We start from the raw sequence: 21,812 nt of genomic DNA on the forward strand, positions 1-21,812 counted from the left end.
GGTCGTTTCGCCGGGTCTTTTATATCTGGTTCATTAACGAATAGCGATTACACAAAACCGGTCTTGTATTCTGTGACAGATAACAAGAAACCAACGAAATAGTGCAATCGCCGATGAACACACAGTTTAAACAAAAGTTATTATAAGAATAAAATAATTATAATAAGATTAGGAATAAGATAATTATAATAATAATTAATAATAAAAATAGTAATATCAATAAGAATAATAATGAAAGGAAAAGAAAAATCTAAGATCTTTCCCGTGCATCCCCTCCACACCAAAACAGTAAAATCACCATTCGGACAAAAAATCAAAAGTTAAAATATTAAACAATTATATATTATTATGTACAATGCAAATCAATAAATTTACAAACATATTAGATTCCGAATGGAGTAATGAATGTATTGATTTTACAATGATGTGTGTTTTTTTTTTGTGTCATCACGTTTTGGAGTAGTAATAGTGCTTTGATTTTTGACTTTAGCCACTCTTTGAAAAAGGTTAATTGAAATCTATTAGTACTTTGGAGGGTCAAAAATAAAAAAATTCCAATAGTTTTCAAACAATTGAAGTTCTTGTCTCCTATGAATCTAATTGAAAATCAGAATTATGATATCTCTATTATTTCAGGAAATATTGCAATGGGTAAATCCTCATCCTCACGGGACATTACGTATACAATATGGTACCCATAAAATGGATTCAAAACCCTAAGGCGTATATGCCGAAATTGTTGATAAAAAAAATAAAAACTGTTATTCTGGACAAGTGCAGCTGCAGTAAAAACGAATATTATATTCCACTAGAGTAGGGGAATAGCTAAGACATGATATTATGATATATCATTTTATCTTTGCACTTTGCTTTACCATACTATACAACAGACCATGCGTGAAGGAAAAAATTGAATTTTTTAGGTACCTATATAAATATTACATATGTTAAAACACTTAATGTGAGCACTGTATTATTTTGATTTTTAGTCTTTGTTTGCATATTACTTAAATATAAAAAGTGTAATTCACAATTTTTTACTTCCATATAGGCCATCCAACCTTACCTGCTGAAATGTTTGCTTTCATAGTTAAGTATACCGACAAACTATGCACCTACTTGAATAATCTTAAAAACTTAAATGGAGTGTTATGCAGTCATCTATGGCCATCCATATATAAGAGACTTTATAATAAACATTACTTAGGCATAGAGTATTATATCAATAATAATTTCTATGGCTTATAAATTGGTTTTAATAAATACAAATAATTAAAATATAAAATAGATGGAAACTTAGAACACTAATATAGATATTAAAATAAATAATAAAAAAAATGAATATGGTTAAAAACAACAACAAAGATATAGTTTCTACTAATAAGTTTGTTATTGTGGTGGAGGTCTATTAACTACCACAGCTCCATAAATTTGATGACCTATTGATACTGTTTTCATTGACCAGGAATTGGTTCTGGGATTATAGATTTCAACAGAATCCAAAACACCAGACCTGCACGTTCCACCAATAACATACAAGAAACCACCAAAAGCCACTACTCCTATAGTAATAAAATTATAAAAACTCTATTAATATTTGTAAATTCTCTAAAAAATTAATTATAATAGTCACCAGGATTTTCTCTACACAAATGCATATCGGCAATTGAATACCATCCAGCACTTGGTTTGTAAGCTTCAACACTTTTAAGAGATGATCCATTATAACCACCAATAGCATACATTATACCATCCAAAACTCCTACACCAAGATTATACCGCATATTTAACATTTCTGCTACTGAGCTCCATTTGTCAAGACTGGGATTATAACATTCAACAGATTTCATACCACCATTAAAATAATTATAACCTCCTACCTACATAAATAAATTAGTTAAAATATATCACATAGTTAATATAATATAATTATTTACTGCATATATCAGGTTATTGAGTACTCCAACACCAAAATTACTTCTCTTGTAAGCCATACTAGATACCATTTTCCATTGTTCAGTACCGAGGTTGAAAACCTCTACACTATTTGAATAGCCATTATTATCTAGTCCGCCAATCTAGCATATTTTAATGTAATACAAAATATATAGTATTTATTATTTAAAACATAAAACATCTAATTTATTAGCATGACTTACAGCATATATATAATTATCTAATACTCCAACTCCAAAAGCTTTTCGACTTACTAACAAGCTAACCTTGGGAACCCAAAATAATGATGATGAAGATACATCAAGCATTTCAACAGAACATTTCACATTGAGTCGACACCTATCAGATAAGTCCACTCCACCCATAGCAAATACAAAACGATCTATTACAACGCACAAACCAGCTTCATCACGGGATACAATCATTTTCGGCGCAATATGCATTAGGTTGGTTGCTGGGTCATACCAATTTATAATACTCGTTTCTGTCGATTGAGACAAACCTAATACTAGAATAACCTTAAATAATTAAACGATTAGAAACTTTTTAAAGATAAGTCAACAATAAAATAAACATACTTGTTGTTGTATCCTAGGTTTACTCCAAATTGTTTGTGGAATAGAGTAAGGATTTGTTGACTTAATTAAAGAAAAACGAAATGCTTCAAATACATAATCTTTAGCTAAAAATATAAAAATAATAAATTATATACATTCAAAAATAATACATTAATATTTATAAAAAAATTTTATACATTTAGGATTATTATTAAGAAGAGGTTCAACAACTACTTTTTCTGAGAAATACTCTTTGGAAATTAATGGCAATCGCACATGTTCCATTAGATTGGGTAAAAACTCTTTTCTATGATCCAATTCATGTTTTACCCATTTAATGACACATTCAAATACCTAAATAAATAAATAAAATTTAATTATTACATGAAAAATGTTATTATATAGATCAGAATTTATCATAGGCAAAATTATAATAGCATATCGAGTCAGATTATGAATATATTTTACCCTGGGCAAAGTATAAAACTAGGAAAGTAATAAAATTAAATTGTTTATATATCCATTTATTATTTTGGTAATTTGGGGCCCCTTGACCAAGGGGTTAATCTATTTATTTTATATTCAATCCCTTCAAAAATATGTTTTTTTTGTTTAACGCAAGATTTGAAAAATGTTGGACCTAATAATTAATATATAATACTTAAACTACAATTTAACAAAGGGTTGTATACAGCTGCTTATCTACATAAAATCTAAATGTATTCTTTCATAATACATAAATTGCTCTAATAGATCATAACACATTTATTTTTTTATTAAAATAGTAAAATAATTTAAAGCAAACCAATTGCGTCCCAAGATCCTTTTTTCATACAAATTGCATCCCAATAATATTTAAAAACTTCACTAATTACATCCCAATAAAATTTATCAACTATACTAATTATATCCAATGTAAATACATTATTTTCCTTTCTATTTAAAGGTAAATTAAAAATATATTTTTTATCGTTAATTCGTTAAACTAATTAAAATTATACTAAGTCTTATTTACCATTCATACCATCACTGTATAAGATAAAAATTAGCGTACTTAAATGTTGGCACTCCTAATTAAAACCGGCAATGGTACCCCTGATATACATATACAGTTTTATAAAAAATTAATAGTAATGAACTGTATGCTGCTGTATATACTATATAGTAGTTTAGTTATAGTATATACTAATTGGATACTATAAATATAATATATAAATTGTTAACAGCAGGAAACAACTAAATATAATTTTAGATTTATTTTTTTTACTAAATCAGTAATCTGCATTAGACAATCAATAATGTATATTTACTTGGAAATATATTACATTACTATGAATTATTACAGATTAATTAAAAATTTAAAACATGGATGTTAGACATAGAAAGTAAAATAAGAGGATCATTTGTATCTGTATACATTATTTTTTATATATTTTCATTATAATACAAGCAATGAGCATTTTAAAAGTGAATTGTTTGTATGAAGAATTATTTAGGTCGATATTAAAATACCTATGTGATTCAAAAAATATACGATATTAACGATATAAACTAAGTATTATTTCCTATTCACAATATAATATAATGAATTATGTATAAATATATCGATCAACTTCCTCAATATTAAAATAAATAACATATTAATTTTAGTTTCATTTCTTTTCCTTCAAACGGAATAGTAATATGGTGTGATGTTACTGTCCGAGACCTTGAAAATTAGTACAAATTTCATAAAAATCAGAGCCAATATTATGTCATTTTAAGTTCTAGACGATATAACATATATAACAAAATAATGGGTTGATCATGCAAATTTATAAAAGTCAGTCAACTTCAAAGGGTGCCAAAGGGAATAGTCCCTCTCTTGCCCCCCAATAAATAGTGGATTTATAAAATGATTCTTAGCATTGTATAGTAAAAATTCTGAAATACTGCCAATACCTATTTAAATATAATTTTTAAAATAATAACTTGAGTTAATCAATACATGGAACAATCTTCCATTTGTAAATTTTGATTCCAAAACACCTATGTGATTTACAATTTACAAATGATATATTTATAAAGAAAGTATTATTTACCAATCATACTATCACAGTGATAATAAGATATATTCTATATGCAGATAAATCAATCTTCTTTCCCAATAAAAAAATAAAACATTTATTAATTTCAATTTTCTTACTTTTTCTTCAAATGGAACATAAATATCATTACAGGAGATTAACTTGATCACTTCTTCGGATGATAAAGATAGAAACTCATCATGTTCAACCACTTCTCTGGACGAAAATAATTATAATTAATACAACTTACTGAAGGAACCAGAAAATAAAGTTATAATTATCATACAAAAACTGTTTTTTTATATATGCTTCACAGCTTGACAACAATTCTACACAGTTATGTAAGTCAGCAAATACTTTAATCCCAAGACAATTTGAAGGATTCAGGTGATTTTGTAAAAATACAACACATGCTTGTTTTACATAGTCAAGCTGAAAGAGATCTGCAGCTGGTAACACAACCTTGAACAATCAACAATTTAATTAAATTTGATGGACGTTGCCACATTGGTACACACAATCATACCTGTACATTTTCTTGAGTGATCATGATTTCTCCTGTATAAATGTAGTCTATCAATAGTTGTAAGATAGTTGAATCTACCTCTCCTATATTAACAAGATCTTTATTGCTTTCAGCAAAACTAGAAAACATAGCCTTGAAGTAAGGGGTAGCCGATGCCAATATATTTTTATGTCCAAACACTATAGTACCGTCATCTGTTTGTAATTTAATATCACAAAAATTGTCACCCCTAAAATTAAAAATGTATTATTAGAAATTATTTAGCAAGCACATTAAAACATTCATTTATACTGGTTACGTGAAGACTGAAGTACTTCAAACATCCTATACTTGTGAGAACTGTTTTTGAAATGATCAGATTCACAGTTATTAGATTTCAGACCAAACTTTTGTACATCCATCTCTTTAACAGATAAGTAACATTTAAGCCGAGTGAAATATAGTTAATAATTTATAGATAATCATTGTGTGAATACTGAATTTAAATTCATAAGAATTAAAGATCCATACAAATAAAGCAATAACTAAGTTATTAATAATATAAATAATGGTTAAAATTACTAATTAGTATTTAATTTATAATAATAATCCTGATAAAATATTATTATACTAAATATCCTGGAGATTGAATTACTATAAAAATAAAAATAAATATAACAACAACATAATGATAAAATAAACTAATGATCTATTGAATTCAATCAGTGGCGGCGCGACTGTGACTTTTTTCGCGTAGGTGGGTGGATGGTTGGAAAATGTCAAAGCTGGCAGCTTTCATCTTTTCAACGGTCCTTCATTAATTATAGCTAGTAACAATAATTTATAGATTTAGTAGACTAATTTCACATTAGTATTAACTATTAATACACAATACACCGATGTGTCTCACGAGTTACAATTGTTTGTTCCACCACTGAATTCAATAGATTAAATGCATTTTTCTTACCTATTATTACAGTTAATTTCAAATGTGCGACTGCAGTGATGTTCAAGTAGGATTGATTTGAAATTGTGTTTAAATGCAATTATTTATTTAAGTACATTTAACATTTAGAATTAAAACTTATTTATTCAATATTTTACATTGAACAATATTAAAATTAAAATTACCTTATGCCTGTGCTGTACTGCTGTGTATATAAATTGCACTTGGCCCTGGATACGGACTACTGAACTTGTAAAGTTAGGTGTTTACTAATGATTAGCATTAGAATAGGTACTTACATAGACAACAGTAAGTTATAACGTGGGACGCTGAACACGTGGTACTGTCACAGATAATACGTCTATATATGAACGAATATAACATTTTCTGTAGTACCATGGTCCTAGGTATGTTAAGGTGTGTGATAATGGTATAACGATAAAATACTTAAAACCGAAAATGTAAGTGTGTGCAGAGTAGAAATAATATAAAATAAATACTTTCAAATTGACAAACAAGTACCGAACACGGTAAAGGAAGACTACATTAATTGATATATTGATATCATAAGAAACTATTTTATGTCAGACGCAGATAATGAAAATTGATTTTGTGTCGTTTATGGTGAGCCGTGACGCGCAACGATTCCAAACCATAACAATTTATTATTTTCTTCATAATAGTATTAATACTATAAATAAATTATACAGGATATTTTTGGTTTTTATTACACACATACACGAATGCAGGGTAGATGAGAATATAAATATGTTTGAAAATAGTCTATACTCCATAATATTGGCATTTTTCAATAGGTATGACAATTTTTATAATTATACTGAATTAATTATTTATGTTATACTAAATTATATTAACTTAGAAATTGAAAAAAATATTAAAGATCATGATGTTAACGAAAATAAAGTTTTGAAATGTAAAAATGTTCAGAAAAATACCGTATACAAAATAGCTATTTTCGATTTTTTAAAACATTAAATTAAAATATGCGATACTTGTGTTAAATAATAAGATAATTATAATAATAATAAAAATAGTAATATTAATAAGAATAATAATAAAAAGAAAGAAGAATCATGGATTTTCCCCATGCAAATTTTTAAAACATTTTGACTTTTTAAACTATTTATAAACAATTGAAATTTTCGATTTTTTTTTCTTGAAATACTATTAAAAAAAATTTGGCACTCAAAAAAATCTAATAAAATTTAATACAAGGTTTATTATAAGTTGTACTTATAGTAGTAAAAAAAATCAAAAAGCGTTAGTCACAATTTTTGTTTATAAGCATTTAAAGTTCAAATGTTTACAAAATATATCAAAATCGCAAAAATTAGCAAGGAATTTTGAAGTTAAAATGCATAAAATGTTTGTGATTTATACCTAAGGTTAAAAAACATTAAAAATCCAATACAAGGTTCTTTATAAGTTTTCCTTTGAATAATTGTAAAAAAAATTTCAGCGTCAATATAGAAAATATTTTATAAGCTTGTGAAATTTAAATTTTTACGAAATTTCATAAAATATAATGATATATCCTAAAACGATTAAAATATTTGATGTTATTCAAAATTATAAGTCGTAGAAACTTAAAACTTTCACCAACAAATTGAGAAAAATAAATTACTTGTATCAACTATCAAATAAAAAAATATATTACAATTTACAATTTAAATAAAGGTAATAATATAATATATCTTAAACTGACAAATCATCTCCATTCAGAATTATATTTCGTATACATTAATACCTGCCGTCATTGCATTCAAATTTAACACATCCATTATAGTGACCTACTCACCACTTCTACTATACAGCATAGCGATATCAACTTTCCCACTCTTTTCAGCATTTTTCGCGTTTATAGTATAAAAATGTGTTTAAGTTTAGATTTTTAATTCAGAACTTTGGGTTTCCACGTAGTCCAATCAACCTTATCCGTCACGACGTTGACTCTTGTTCTTAAGTATCTACGAACGATGTACCTACATGGATAATCCTTAAAACCTTAACGGAGTGTTCTACAGTCATCTTCGGCCATCTATATACAAGAGACCTCGTCAAAAACGTTATTTAAACATTAAGGGTATTACGGTATTACATATTTATATATAATTAATGAATTATATAGCTTATAAATTGGTTTTAATAAATACAAATAATTAAAATATAAAATAGATGGAAACTTCGAACACTAATTTAGATATTATAATCAACATAACAAAAATAAATATGGTTGAAAATACCAACAAAGGTATTGTTTCTACTAAATAGTTTATAAATGTGGTGGCCTATTAACTACTATAGCTCCATTAATTGTATGACTTATTAGTATTATTTTCGTTGACCAGGAATTGGTTTTTGGATTATATATTTCAACAGAATTCATGCAAGAACAGTTACTTCCTCCAATAACATACAATAAACCAGCCAATGCCACTACTCCTATAATACAAATTTTATAAAATTGTTTGTAGATTTTCTAATCAATTAATTATAATTAGTCACCAGGACTTTGTCGACATAAATGCATATCTGCAACAAAGAATTAAACTCCAATACTTGGACTATAAGCTTCAACACTTTTAAGAGATGATCCACCAATAGCATATAATATACCGTCCAAAACTCCTACATCAACATTCTTCCGGCCAATTGACATTTCTGCAACTGGGTTCCATCCGTCAAGACTAGGATCATAATATTCGACAGATTTCAAAACACCATTATTATAACTTCCTACCTACATAAATTAATTAGTTAAAACATATAACATAGTTAATATAATAAAATTATTTACTGCATATATGAAGTTATTGAGTACTCCAACACCAACATTACTTCTTTTACTAGACATACTAGGTATTATTTTCTATTCTTGAGTATCGAGGTTAAAAACTTCTACTTTATTTAAAGAGAAATTATTACAATCTCTACCAATCTAGCATTTAATATAAAGTATATAGTATTTATAACATAAAATAATTAATATGTTAGCATGACTTACAGCATATATACAATTATCTAATACTCCAACTCCAAAAGATTTTTGATTAAATAATAATCCAACCTTGGGAACCCAACAGAGTGATGATGAAGATACATCAAGCATTTCAACAGAACTTTTAGAGATAGCTTGATGCCTAGCATATGGGTAATGTGCACGTACAACACCGATAGGAAATACAAAATTCTCTTTTACAACGCACAATTCAGCTGAATCACGATATTCAATCATTTCTGGTGCAATATGCATTAGGTTAGTTGCTGGGTCATACCAACTGGCAATACTCGTTTTAGTTGATATAGAATAACCTAACACTAAAATGATCTAAAAAATATACATGATTAACCATATTGTAAAGACAAATAAATAAAAACAGATCCATACTTTATGTAGCCGTCTAGGCTTACTCCGAATAGTTTGTGGAATAGACGAAGGATATATTGACTTAATTAGATTAATATGTAATGCTTCAATTACATAATCTTTACCTACAAGTATAACAATGATCAATTGTATACATCAAGCAATAATAAAGTCATTTTTATGAAAAATAAACATACATTCATGATTATTTTTAAGAAGAGGTTCAACGACTACTTTCTCTGATAAATACTCTGTGGAAATTAATGGCAAACGCACATGTTCCATTAGATTGGGTAAAAACTCTTTTCTATGATCCTATTCATGATTTACCCATTTAATGTCACATTCAAATACCTAAATAAATAATTAGAATTTAATTATTACGTATACAATGTTATTACATAGAAGATCAACATTTATTACAGGCAAAAATTATAATAGTATATTTAGCGACAGATTTAGCATATTTTTTACACTGAGCAAAGTACAAAATTAGTTCAGTAATAAAATTAAACTGCTAATAATATATGCACTTATTATTTGGTAATTTGGTGGCTCTTGACCAAGCCTTACGGTGCAAGTGCCTTGTTTGTCCCCCTAAATCATGGGTCATCAAATACTACAACTTCCTTTATTTTTGTTCGGTATCTAGGTTTTCAGAGTTTCAGACATTATATAAATCAAATATATTATACGTATAAAGATATACCCACCACATGGTACCACTGGTATCTATTATTTATGTTATAATATATTAAATATACCTTATTTTGTTTATAACATAATACCATACACCCAAAATTTGAATTATTGATCTATTTTTTGGAAAATAAAAAAAATGAATACCTATATATTTTGAGTATATTTATATTATTAAATTAATAATAATAAAATAGTTATTGCTATAATAGTACAAATATGGTGAACCTATTAAACATGTGTGTGGAATGACAGTGACACACGCAACAGTTAAAAAAAAAAAAAAATTAAAAATGTAAATATTTTCTTTACTTGAAAAAGCAATTAATAAATTCAAACTTCTTTAAAGATAATCAGCTTGATACAAAATATGTAATAATATTAGAAAATGCATCTGAAATGTTGTCAAGTAGATTTTCTCAATGTTGCAGTCTAGAATCAACTTCAGAATTTTTAATAAATCCACATATAATTAAATTTGACGAACTTCAATTTAGTTTTTTTGAGTGTTAAATATTGAAAATTTAACAATTGAGGCTATAGAATTTCAAGGAAGTTATACTTGGAGAAATAAATTTATTGATTTGAATAATGCTGGAAAATAATGACTGTGAAAATTAGATTCTTATTAAGTGGAAAAGACTTCAAATTCAATTGTTTCAATGAAAAAACAAGCTATTTCTTTATTGACAATGTTTGAATCTACTTATGTGGGTAAGCAGCTAATTTTTTCAATGAATTTAATTAAGTAAGTGCAACATGTCCTCGACTAAAATCAACCAAATACAGTCCAAGGATTGATTCATTAGCCAATAAATTTCAAAAACAAATTTCTCATTAAAAATTCATGTATACAACTTTTATATTTTTACTTTTTATAAATTAAGAATTTGTTTAATATACTAATGTAGATATCTGCTATTTATACTGTAAGTATCTAATACTCTAATATATTATAAAAATTGTTTGATATTACTATGTTTGACTTGTTTTTTTATCATTCAAGCAATAAATTCAGACATTTTTAAGTTTAAAAAAAGGTTATCAAATTTGTTGACACACAAGGAAAATAAAATAGAATCAACATTTTCATTTGATACTTATGTACAGAAAGGTTTGCCTTCCCTGCTATTGTATTAGCATATAATAATTTATTACTAGATATATACTATATACTAATTTGATACTATAAATATACAAATTGTTAACAGCAGAAAACAATTACCCAAGTATAATTTTCGATACTTTTTATTTGCTAAATCAGAAATCTGCACTGGACAATCAATAGTGAATATTTTATTGGAAATTTATCACATTACTAAGAATAATTACTGGTTAATTAAAACATCATTATTAGACATAGAAAGTAAAATAAGAGGATCATCTGTCTCTCTATAAATATTTTTTTAATTTTAATTTCAATACAAGCAATGCGCATTTTAAAAGTGAATTGTGTTTATAAAGATTTTAATATACCTATGTGTTTCAGATGATATACCATATACGTTATAACCTTTACACTAAGTATTATTTACCATTCAGACCATCGCCGTATAAGTTTATATTTTATGTATAGATAAAACAATCTTGTTACCCAATAATAAAATAAAACATTTATTAATCTCAATTTTCTTACTTTTTCTTCAAATGAAACATTAATATCATTACTGGAGACTAACTTAATCACTTTTTCAGATGATAAAGACAAAAACTCATCATTTTCAACCACTTCTCTGGAAAAAAATAATTATAATTAATACAACTTACTGAGGGAACCAGAAAATAAAGTTATAGTTATCATACAAAAACTGTTTTTTAATATATGATTCACAGCTTGACAATAATTCTATACAGTTATGTAAGTCAGCAAATACTTTAATCCCGAGACAATTTGAAGGATTCAGGAGTTTTTGTAAAATCTCAACACATACTTGTTTTACATAGTCTAGCTGAAAGAGATCTGCAGCTGGTAACACAACCTTGAGCAATCATCAATTAATTTAATTCCATATGATGGATGTTATTACATAATAAATCAAACATGTTTAAATACAATAATACCTGTACGTTTTCTTGAGTGATCATGATTTCTCCTGTATAAATGTAGTCTATCAATAGTTATAAAATGGTTGAATCTACCTCACCTATATTAACAAGATCTTTATTGCTTTCGGCAAAACTAGAAAACATAGCCTTGAAGTAAGGGGTAGCTGATGCTAATATATTTTTATGTCCAAATACTATAGTACCGTCATCTGTTTGTAACTTAATATCACAAAAATTTTCATCTCTAAAATTAAAAATTGTATTATTAGAAGTTATTTTGCACATAAAAACATTAAATTATACTGGTTACGTGAAGACTGAAGTACTTCAAACATTTTATCCTTGTGAGAACTGTTTTTGAAATATCCAGGTTCACATTTATTAGATTTCAGAATAAGATTTTGTGTAGAATCCATCTGCTTCACAGACATAGTACCTTTTAAGTTAAACGAAAGATAGTTGATAATTTATAGATAATTATTGTGTGAAGACTGAAGTCCATAAGAATTTAAGGTCCATACAAATAAAGTAATAACTAAATTATTAATAATATAAGTAATGATTAAAATCACTAACTAAAATTTATTTATAATAATATACCTGATATAATATTTATAGGAGATTGAATAACCAAAACAATATAAATAAATATAATAACAACACAATCATAAAATAAACTTATGATCTATTGAATTCAAATATTCAATAAATTAAATGCATTTGTCTTACCTATTATTACAATTTATTTCAAATATGCAACTGTAGTGATGTTTAAATCGGATCGATTTGTGATTCTGGTTAAATTCAATAATTTATTTAGGTACATTTAACATTTAGAATTAAAACTTATTTATTCAATATTTTACATCGAACAAAATTAAAATTAAAATTACCTAATGTCAGTGCTGTACTGCTGTCTCTATATGGAATAGAGACCTATGGAAAAAAGGCATCGCGGACAGCCTAGAAAAAGATTGTTGGATACAGTGGAAGAAGACCTCAAAAAAATAGGAGTACGAGAGTGGAGGACAATAGTTCATAACAGGGAGAATGAGAATGGAAGCAGATCGTGATGGCGGCAAAAACTCTTCAAAAGTAATAAATGCCAGCAGAAGAAGAAGAATAAAATAAGTAATAAATTAGCATGGCTTACAGCATGTATACAATTATCCAATACACCAACTCCTAAATATTTTCGACTAACTAACATATCAATCCTGGGAACTCAACTGGTTAGGTTGTCTTAATCACCTCGAACACTGGTTATCTACTAGTAGTGATCAAGATTAAGATACATAAAGTATTTCAAAAGAACTTTTTAAGCATTCTTATAGTTTAGCACGCAAGTAGGTGAACACCACCCAAATCAATCACAAATTGATCTTTTACAATGCTTAGAACAGCTGATTCACGGCATCATTCAATCATTGGTGGTGGTTGATGTAGATAATATGCATTAGGTTGGTTGCCAGGTAACACCAGCACAGAATAAATAATTTCATTTGTTCTATGATACCAGTTTAAAATACACAGCTTAATTGTGGAATAGACAAATAGAGGAAGGATTTATCAATTTAATTAGATTAAAATGTAATGCTTTAATTTCATAATCTTTACTTACAAATATTATAATAATAATAACAAATTATATACATGTCATAAAGTAATAATAGTCATTTTTATGAAAAAAAAAAACATACATTCAGGAATATTTTTAAGAAGAGGTTCAACGATAACTTTTTCTGATAAATACTGATAATTTCCTAGGTTCTAACCATGTGATATACATAGTTAAAGTTGCGACTTAGCAATTGGTTTAATAAATGCAAATAATTAAAATATGATATAGATGGAAACTCTTAGAACACAAATTTATATATTATCATAAACAATACAAAATTTTACATAGTTAAAAACACCAATAAAATCATTGTTTCTGCTAAATAGTTTATAAATGTAGTGGCCTAATAACTACTACTGCTCCATAAATTTGATGACTTATTGATATTGTTTTAATTGACCAGGAATTGCTTCTGGGATTGTAGATTTCAACAGAATTTAAATATTTTGGTTCGTTTATTCCCCCAATAACATACAATAAACCATCATAAACCACTACTCCTATAGTAATAAAATTAAAAAAATCTATTAATATTTGTAAATTCTCTAAAAAATTAATTATTATAGTCACCAGGATTTTCTCGACACAAATGCATATCGGCAATAGACGACCAAACTCCAGCAACTGGATTATATGCTTCAACACTTTTAAGAGGTATTGATCCATTAGTTCCACCAATGGCATACATTATACCATCCCAAACTCCTACACCAACATTATACCGCCTGCTTGACATTTCTGCTACTGAGTTCCATTTGTCAAGACTGGGATTATAACATTCAACAGATTTCGTACCACCATTATAATCATTATAACCTCCTACCTACATAAATTAATTAGTTAAAATTTATTTCATAGTTAATACAATAAAATTACTTACTACATAAATGCGGTTATTGAGTACTCCAACACCAAAATTATTTTTATCGTAGATCATACTAGATACCATTTTCCATTGTTCAGTATCAAGGTTAAAAACCTCTACACTATTATCTTGTCCACCAATCTAGCATTTAATAAAATATAAAACATAGTATTTATAACATAAAGTACTATATTAGTATTTAGCACGACTTACAGCATATATACAATTATCTAATACTCCAATTCCAAAAGATTTTCGACTAACTAACATATCAACCTTGGAAACCCAACATAATGATGATGAAGACATATCAAGCATTTTAACAGATCTCATTAATCGATAGGTGTATTTATGTCCATTATAAAAGTATTCAATACCACCCATAATAAACACAAATTGATCTTTTACAACGCACAAACCAAATCCTTTATAGGATTCAATCATTTTCGGTGCAATACGCAATAGGTTGGTTGCTGGGTCATACCAACTTATAACACTCTTCAATTCTATGACAGACCAACCCAATACTAGAAAAACCTGTAAGAATTAAACGATTAAATACATTGTAAAGATAATTCAACAATAAAATAAACATACTTGTTGTAACCTACTAAACTGCCTAGGTTTACTCCTAATTGTTAGTGGGATAGAAGAATTTACTGACTTAATTAGATTAAAATGTAATGCATCAAACACATAATCTTTACCTACAAATATTAAAATAATAAATTAAATATATTCAGTAATAAATTTATATATATGAAAAAAAATATACATTTAGGATTATTTTTAAGAAGAGGTTCATCAACTATTTTCTCTAAGAAATACTCTTTCGAAATTAATTTCAAACGCACATGTTCCATTACATTAGGTAATAACTCTTTTCTATGATCCAATTCATGTTTTACCCACTTAATGACACTTTCAAATACCTGAATAAATAAATAAAATTTAATAATTATGTAAAAAAATATTATAATATAGTAGATCAGCATCTATTTTAGACAAAAATCATAATGTTATGTCCAGGGCCAGATCTGGCATATGTTTTATTCATGGAAATGTATACAATTAGTACAGTAATAAAATTAAACTGATAATATATCTATTTATTACTTGTTAATCTGACACTCTCTAACCAAGACTTCCGAAACAAGTGCCTGGTTAATCACCCTAGATCCGGCTCTGAATACATCAATTTTATTGTTATAAACCATTCAAAAATATGTTATTATTATTTAACTCAAAATTTGAAAAATGTTGGTCTTGTTCTTAATACTTGAACAATAATTTATCACAAGGTTTCTATCCAGATGTTATCCTATACAAGGTGATTCTTTTTTCATTAAACACTTATTATTTCAGAAAACATTTTGTTACATAGCTTCAGGTTGTTAAAAAAATATTTTTATTAAAAAATTATATATATTATATGATTTCATATTCCAAAGCAGAATAATTTCTACGTATTTTAAGTTTAGACAAGCGGAGTGGAGTGGTACGAAGTTATCCACAAAATGTTTGTTCAATATTCCGCTTGTCTAAACTTTAAATACGTAGAAATTATTCTGTTTTGGAATATGAAAATTAAACTATGTTGTCATTCAAAAAAGTAAAAGACTTAAAAAATATAAGGATAAAAATATTTAAAAATATAATTTTTATATAAAAACGTTGTTTTCTTAACAACATGAAACTATGTGTAAAAAAATGTTTTCAAAAACATGAATACTTTTTGAAATAATGAGTGTTTTATGATAAAAGAATCACCCTGTATTCGTCTTATAAATTATAATACATTTATTTTTTTATTAAAATAATTGATAAAATGTTATATATACTGTATTATAGCGTCTGAATACCCATTATTATTGAGCAAAATATAAACAATAAACATTGATTTAAAATTTACTGGTAGCCAAGAATTCATAGTTTACAGACAATATTTAAAAACAATCTAAACTAACTATGATTTCTACATTTTTTCAGATATTATGTTTATTCATTATCCAATATAATATGTGTTATGATATATCTTTTTGTAGCTCTAGTATTAACACTTATATTATTATACATTAAATATTATACCTTATTTGATTGTAACATTGATTTAAACATTTACTCAACATTTTAAAAATTGATCTATTTGTTGGAAAATAATAATAAGATAGTTGATGCTATAATATAAAGTACGTATAATTTATACTAATTTAAAATTGTATATTTTATAAAATATAAATTGTTAGCAGCGGGAAATAACAAAGTATAGTTTTAGATATTTTTTTTTACTTAATTGGAAATCTGCACTAGACGATTGATTAATAGTGTATATTTTATTAGATATATATTACGTTACTATTTTATTTATTACTGATTAATTAAAACAAGAATGTTAGACATACAAATTAAAATAAAAAAATCATTATGTTTATGTATTTCTGTAAAATAAAATAAAACATGTATTATTTTTATTTTTCTTACTTCTTCCTCAAATGGAACATAAATATCATTACAGGAGATTAATTTAATCACTTCTTCGGATGACAAAGATAGGAACTCATCGTGTTCAACCACTTCTCTGGAAAAAAATAATTATAATTAATACAACTTACTGAGGGAACCAGAAAATAAAGTTATAGTTATCATACAAAAACTGTTTTTTAATATATGATTCACAGCTTGACAATAATTCTATACAGTTATGTAAGTCAGCAAATACTTTAATCCCGAGACAATTTGAAGGATTCAGGAGTTTTTGTAAAATCTCAACACATACTTGTTTTACATAGTCTAGCTGAAAGAGATCTGCAGCTGGTAACACAACCTTGAGCAATCATCAATTAATTTAATTCCATATGATGGATGTTATTACATAATAAATCAAATATGTTTAAATACAATAATACCTGTACGTTTTCTTGAGTGATCATGATTTCTCCTGTATAAATGTAGTCTATCAATAGTTGTAAAATGGTTGAATCTACCTTACCTATATTAACAAGATCTTTATTGCTTTCGGCAAAACTAGAAAACATAGCATTGAAGTAAGGGGTAGCCGATGCCAATATATTTTTATGTCCAAATACTATAGTACCATCATCTGTTTGTAACTTAACATCACAAAAAATGTCATCCCTAAAATAAATAATGTATTGTTATAAGTTATTTAGCAATCAGATAAAAACACTCAATCATACCGGTTACGTGAAGACTGAAGTACTTCAAATACTCTATCCTTGTGAGAACTGTTTTTGAAATGTTCATGTTCACATTTATTAGATTTCAGAACAAGATTTTGTGTAGAATCCATCTGCTTCACAGACATAGTACCTTTTAAGTTAAACGAAAGATAGTTGATAATTTATAGATAATTATTGTGTGAAGACTGAAGTCCATAAGAATTTAAGGTCCATACAAATAAAGTAATAACTAAATTATTAATAATATAAGTAATGATTAAAATCCCTAACTAAAATTTATTTATAATAATATACCTGATATAATATTTATAGGAGATTGAATAACCAAAACAATATAAATAAATATAATAACAACACAATCATAAAATAAACTTATGATCTATTGAATTCAAATATTCAATTAATTAAATGCATTTGTCTTACCTATTATTACAATTTATTTCAAATATGCAACTGTAGTGATGTTTAAATCGGATCGATTTGTGATTCTGGTTAAATTCAATAATTTATTTAGGTACATTTAACATTTAGAATTAAAACTTATTTATTCAATATTTTACATCGAATAAAATTTAAATTAAAATTACCTAATGTCAGTGCTGTACTGCTGTGCCTATAAGTTGCACGTGTCTCTTGAAACGAATTGTAGGACTTGTTAGGTTAGGTTAGTTATCTACTTTTTGCTAGCATTAGAATTTAGATTATGTACTTGCACGTTGCTTAGACAATATTATAGTTTTAACGTGGTCGCTAAACACGTGGTTGTGTCACAGATAATACGTCTATATATATGAACGAATAAAATATCTTCTGTGGTACCATGTTCTCAGGTATGTTGTTAAGGTGTGATAATGGTAAAACAGTAAAATATTTAAAACCAAAAATGTGAGTGTGTGCAGATTGGAAATAATAAAAATAAATAGACTTTCAAAATCAGTAAGTATTATGTACACTCATTCGTTATACAACTTACAAGTTACAAGTATTCAAAGCAGTCATTATTTCAATCGCACATGCACTGAAACAAACACTTGTTTATTTTTATACAAGTTATATCACCATTTGATAATCTGATTGATAAACGCTCCGTCTAACCGGTAATAATTTTTCGTTTTGTATTAGACAAATTCGCTTTTCGTCTGTAGTTTCATGCTGAACGTTAAGTCGTCATCTAAATAAAAATAAATAAATAATAACAACAAAATGATGAATAACAATACCTAGTTCAAAATAAAGTGGTTTTTAAATAGTTTGCAGAATAATAATATTACACGCACACCCATTTTTGTGTACACGCAGCTATGGAATATTAAATGATTATTGTCAAATGCTGTTTGATAATACCTGAAGGCTGAAATAACGTGATGTCGCAGAAGAGACCATAGGTACCTAACCTTTTGTGATTGAACGACGACTACGCCCAGTTTGTACTGCAATCCTTCATTGGATTCTTCGAAACTTCATAAAACCTATTATAATAGCCCCACTACGGTAAGTAGGTAGTGGGTACATAATAATATATGTAATACCATACAAGTATATTCAGTAAAACGAATCAGTCAACTCGACTTAATTATTTAAACATAAAAGGTATTTACTCCGAAGTTCGATTGCTTATACATTATTACATTGAACATATTTATTGTTATTAACGTTTAATATTGAATTGTGCTGTAAACGGGCGCGCCCCGATTTCTATTGATTTCAGTGGCGTTGAACTTCTAAAAATGAACTCAGGCCAAATGAAAATACAACGGCCCCAAGCCACCTCAGCGGCCACAAGCCTACTCTGTCACCATGTGTACCCCCCCCCCCCCCAAATCAAGCACTGGTTAACCCCTTATCCGGAATCTCCCAAAATGTTTGCTTAACGCAGTATTTTAAATTATACCTTACCATATTTCATGGTATGCATATTATTCTTCCATATTTGTTGTAACATCGATGATGACGAATACGCAATGCACCGTCATATACGTTCTCATTTGTTCAACGTACCTAATGGATAATTTGATTCATTATTTTAATATTCCATTGCTGTATCTATTGGTGGCATTCAACTGAGATAGAGAAGTCTCTGAACTACGAACAAGGTACCTAAATAAATAAGTATTAATATACATCTCTTATTTTCATCAAGTAACCAAATATAGTTTATTATGTTGATTAAAATATTGCCAAGACATCCTTTATGATCGCCGGCCCCCTTTTAAAAATGTGGTCAGATCGTGGCCTGACCTGAACATAGAACTCGGTACCATTGATTGATTTCTAAAATTTATAAATATTTCAAGTTTTGCTTCGCATAAAAACTCTTCATCCAATTTATTCAGTTAAACTGATTAATAATTAATCTTAATTAGCGGCTGTTTTAATCGCGAATACACAGTAATAAAAATTTAATTAAAACCGTATATAAATGCGAAACGGTGTGTTTTTTTAATTACATATTTTTTCCATCAACGACGAGGTTATTAGGCTGTTACAGTGTTACGATTACAATATTATTTTTACTGCCGAAGATTATAATATTAAATTAGTCAATCGGTGTAGATCAGTTTCATTTTATACGATTGACTAGTGTATTGACCGCGTTTGTCGAAAGTGTGAAGATTTCTGAGTTTCGGCAAGTCCGTGACATTTGTGTCGTAATTCGATGTATTGTCGGCGTCTGAGAAGTATATGTTCGACTGCGACGAGTGTATCGCACGCTGAGCACGGCGGCGGTTGATAGTTGATCTTTCTCGGCTATTATTATGACGTGTCCACGACTCCACGTGCGATTCAAATGCGGTAGATTATTAACTCTTCATTTCTGGATATTATGAATTGTTTATAATATTTATGAGATACGGTTATATTTGAATAGCGATGTTATTGAAAATTAAATGTGAAAGTTTGATACAACATGTTTACAAATGAATAATACTTTTATATATTGATAAAGTGTGTTTGGCCGATGAAACAGTTGAAAGTCAAGCCAACCCGAAAGTCTTGCCGGACGATCGCATCGGTACGCATTGTTCATATATATATATGTTAAATTCGCAATTTGTTTTTTTTAGGTGCGGTCGGTTTGGTTGGTTTGCGCGGGTTTAATGTATTAGTTTTAGACCACAGTAGTACGAACTGTTTGATTTATCTATGTTTAAATGATGTAATATGTAATTGGAAACAAAACTGCATTTAAATCTAGAAGCAATAAATTAATGAATGATACCGATTACATTTTTCATTTTTCATTTTTGATATATTATTATATACCTTCATCATTATTGATATCCACTGGCGACTGGGCACTATTTCGAGTTTAAATAGTATGAACATGATATAACACTGTATTTTTTGAATAATGAGTAGGTAGGTATGCAATTTTTTAGTAAATATAATGAGTAAAAAAAAAATTGTTTTCTTTATTTCTGTTGGTCGATTAACAATAATGATGCGTAAGATATATATGTATAATATTTATTAATTTTTAAAAAAAAATTATTTAAAAGCCTGACAATATTTAAGAACTTTTTATCCAAAATAGTATTAAATCGTTTAAAAAAGTAATAAAAATATATACCTATACACTTTGTACATAATGAGTTTTTGCGTATGCTACAAGACTAACTATAAAAGTATAAATATATATATAAAAAAAACCAGGAAACTAGTCGATATAGTAGGTTTTGACTTTTTGAGTGAAATTTTATGTGTTAAATTTGAATTTGAATATGAACCAAAGTCTATTGTTGTATTCGAAAAAAAAAAATTCTAAGCGAATGAGGTGAGTTTATCTTATATTATAATTATAGTAGGTATTTTATCAATTCGGTTAGGTTTATTCTTAATTCGCTGGTCCAATTGTTATTATAAATGCTAATAAAGTAATAACATAATCCAACTTATAAGTTCTGACATCTATTTTTCTTTTAAATTAGTGATACATGCGTAAATATTTGTATTTTCCGCTAG

The 21,812-nt window shown here is 27.2% G+C and overlaps 1 protein-coding gene and 1 pseudogene across 1 annotated transcript; both read right to left on the reverse strand.

Moving 5' to 3' along the window:
* Window positions 1-1,296: 1,296 nt before the first annotated feature.
* Window positions 1,297-13,060, reverse strand: LOC113547894 (annotated as a pseudogene).
* Window positions 13,061-14,111: 1,051 nt separating this feature from the next.
* Window positions 14,112-17,974, reverse strand: LOC113550600 (ring canal kelch homolog). Its single transcript, XM_026952539.1, has 10 exons — window positions 17,847-17,974; window positions 17,556-17,784; window positions 17,298-17,473; window positions 17,131-17,227; window positions 15,425-15,581; window positions 15,247-15,356; window positions 14,863-15,186; window positions 14,665-14,790; window positions 14,355-14,607; window positions 14,112-14,284 (listed from the first exon to the last, which is right to left on the reverse strand). The coding sequence occupies exons 1-10, from the start codon at window positions 17,972-17,974 to the stop codon at window positions 14,112-14,114; spliced, it is 1,773 nt and encodes a 590-aa protein (XP_026808340.1).
* Between the last annotated feature and the right edge of the window lie 3,838 nt (window positions 17,975-21,812).

The sequence above is a fragment of the Rhopalosiphum maidis genome, chromosome 4 (genome assembly GCF_003676215.2).
Source record: "Rhopalosiphum maidis isolate BTI-1 chromosome 4, ASM367621v3, whole genome shotgun sequence".
Lineage (NCBI taxonomy): Eukaryota > Metazoa > Arthropoda > Insecta > Hemiptera > Aphididae > Rhopalosiphum > Rhopalosiphum maidis.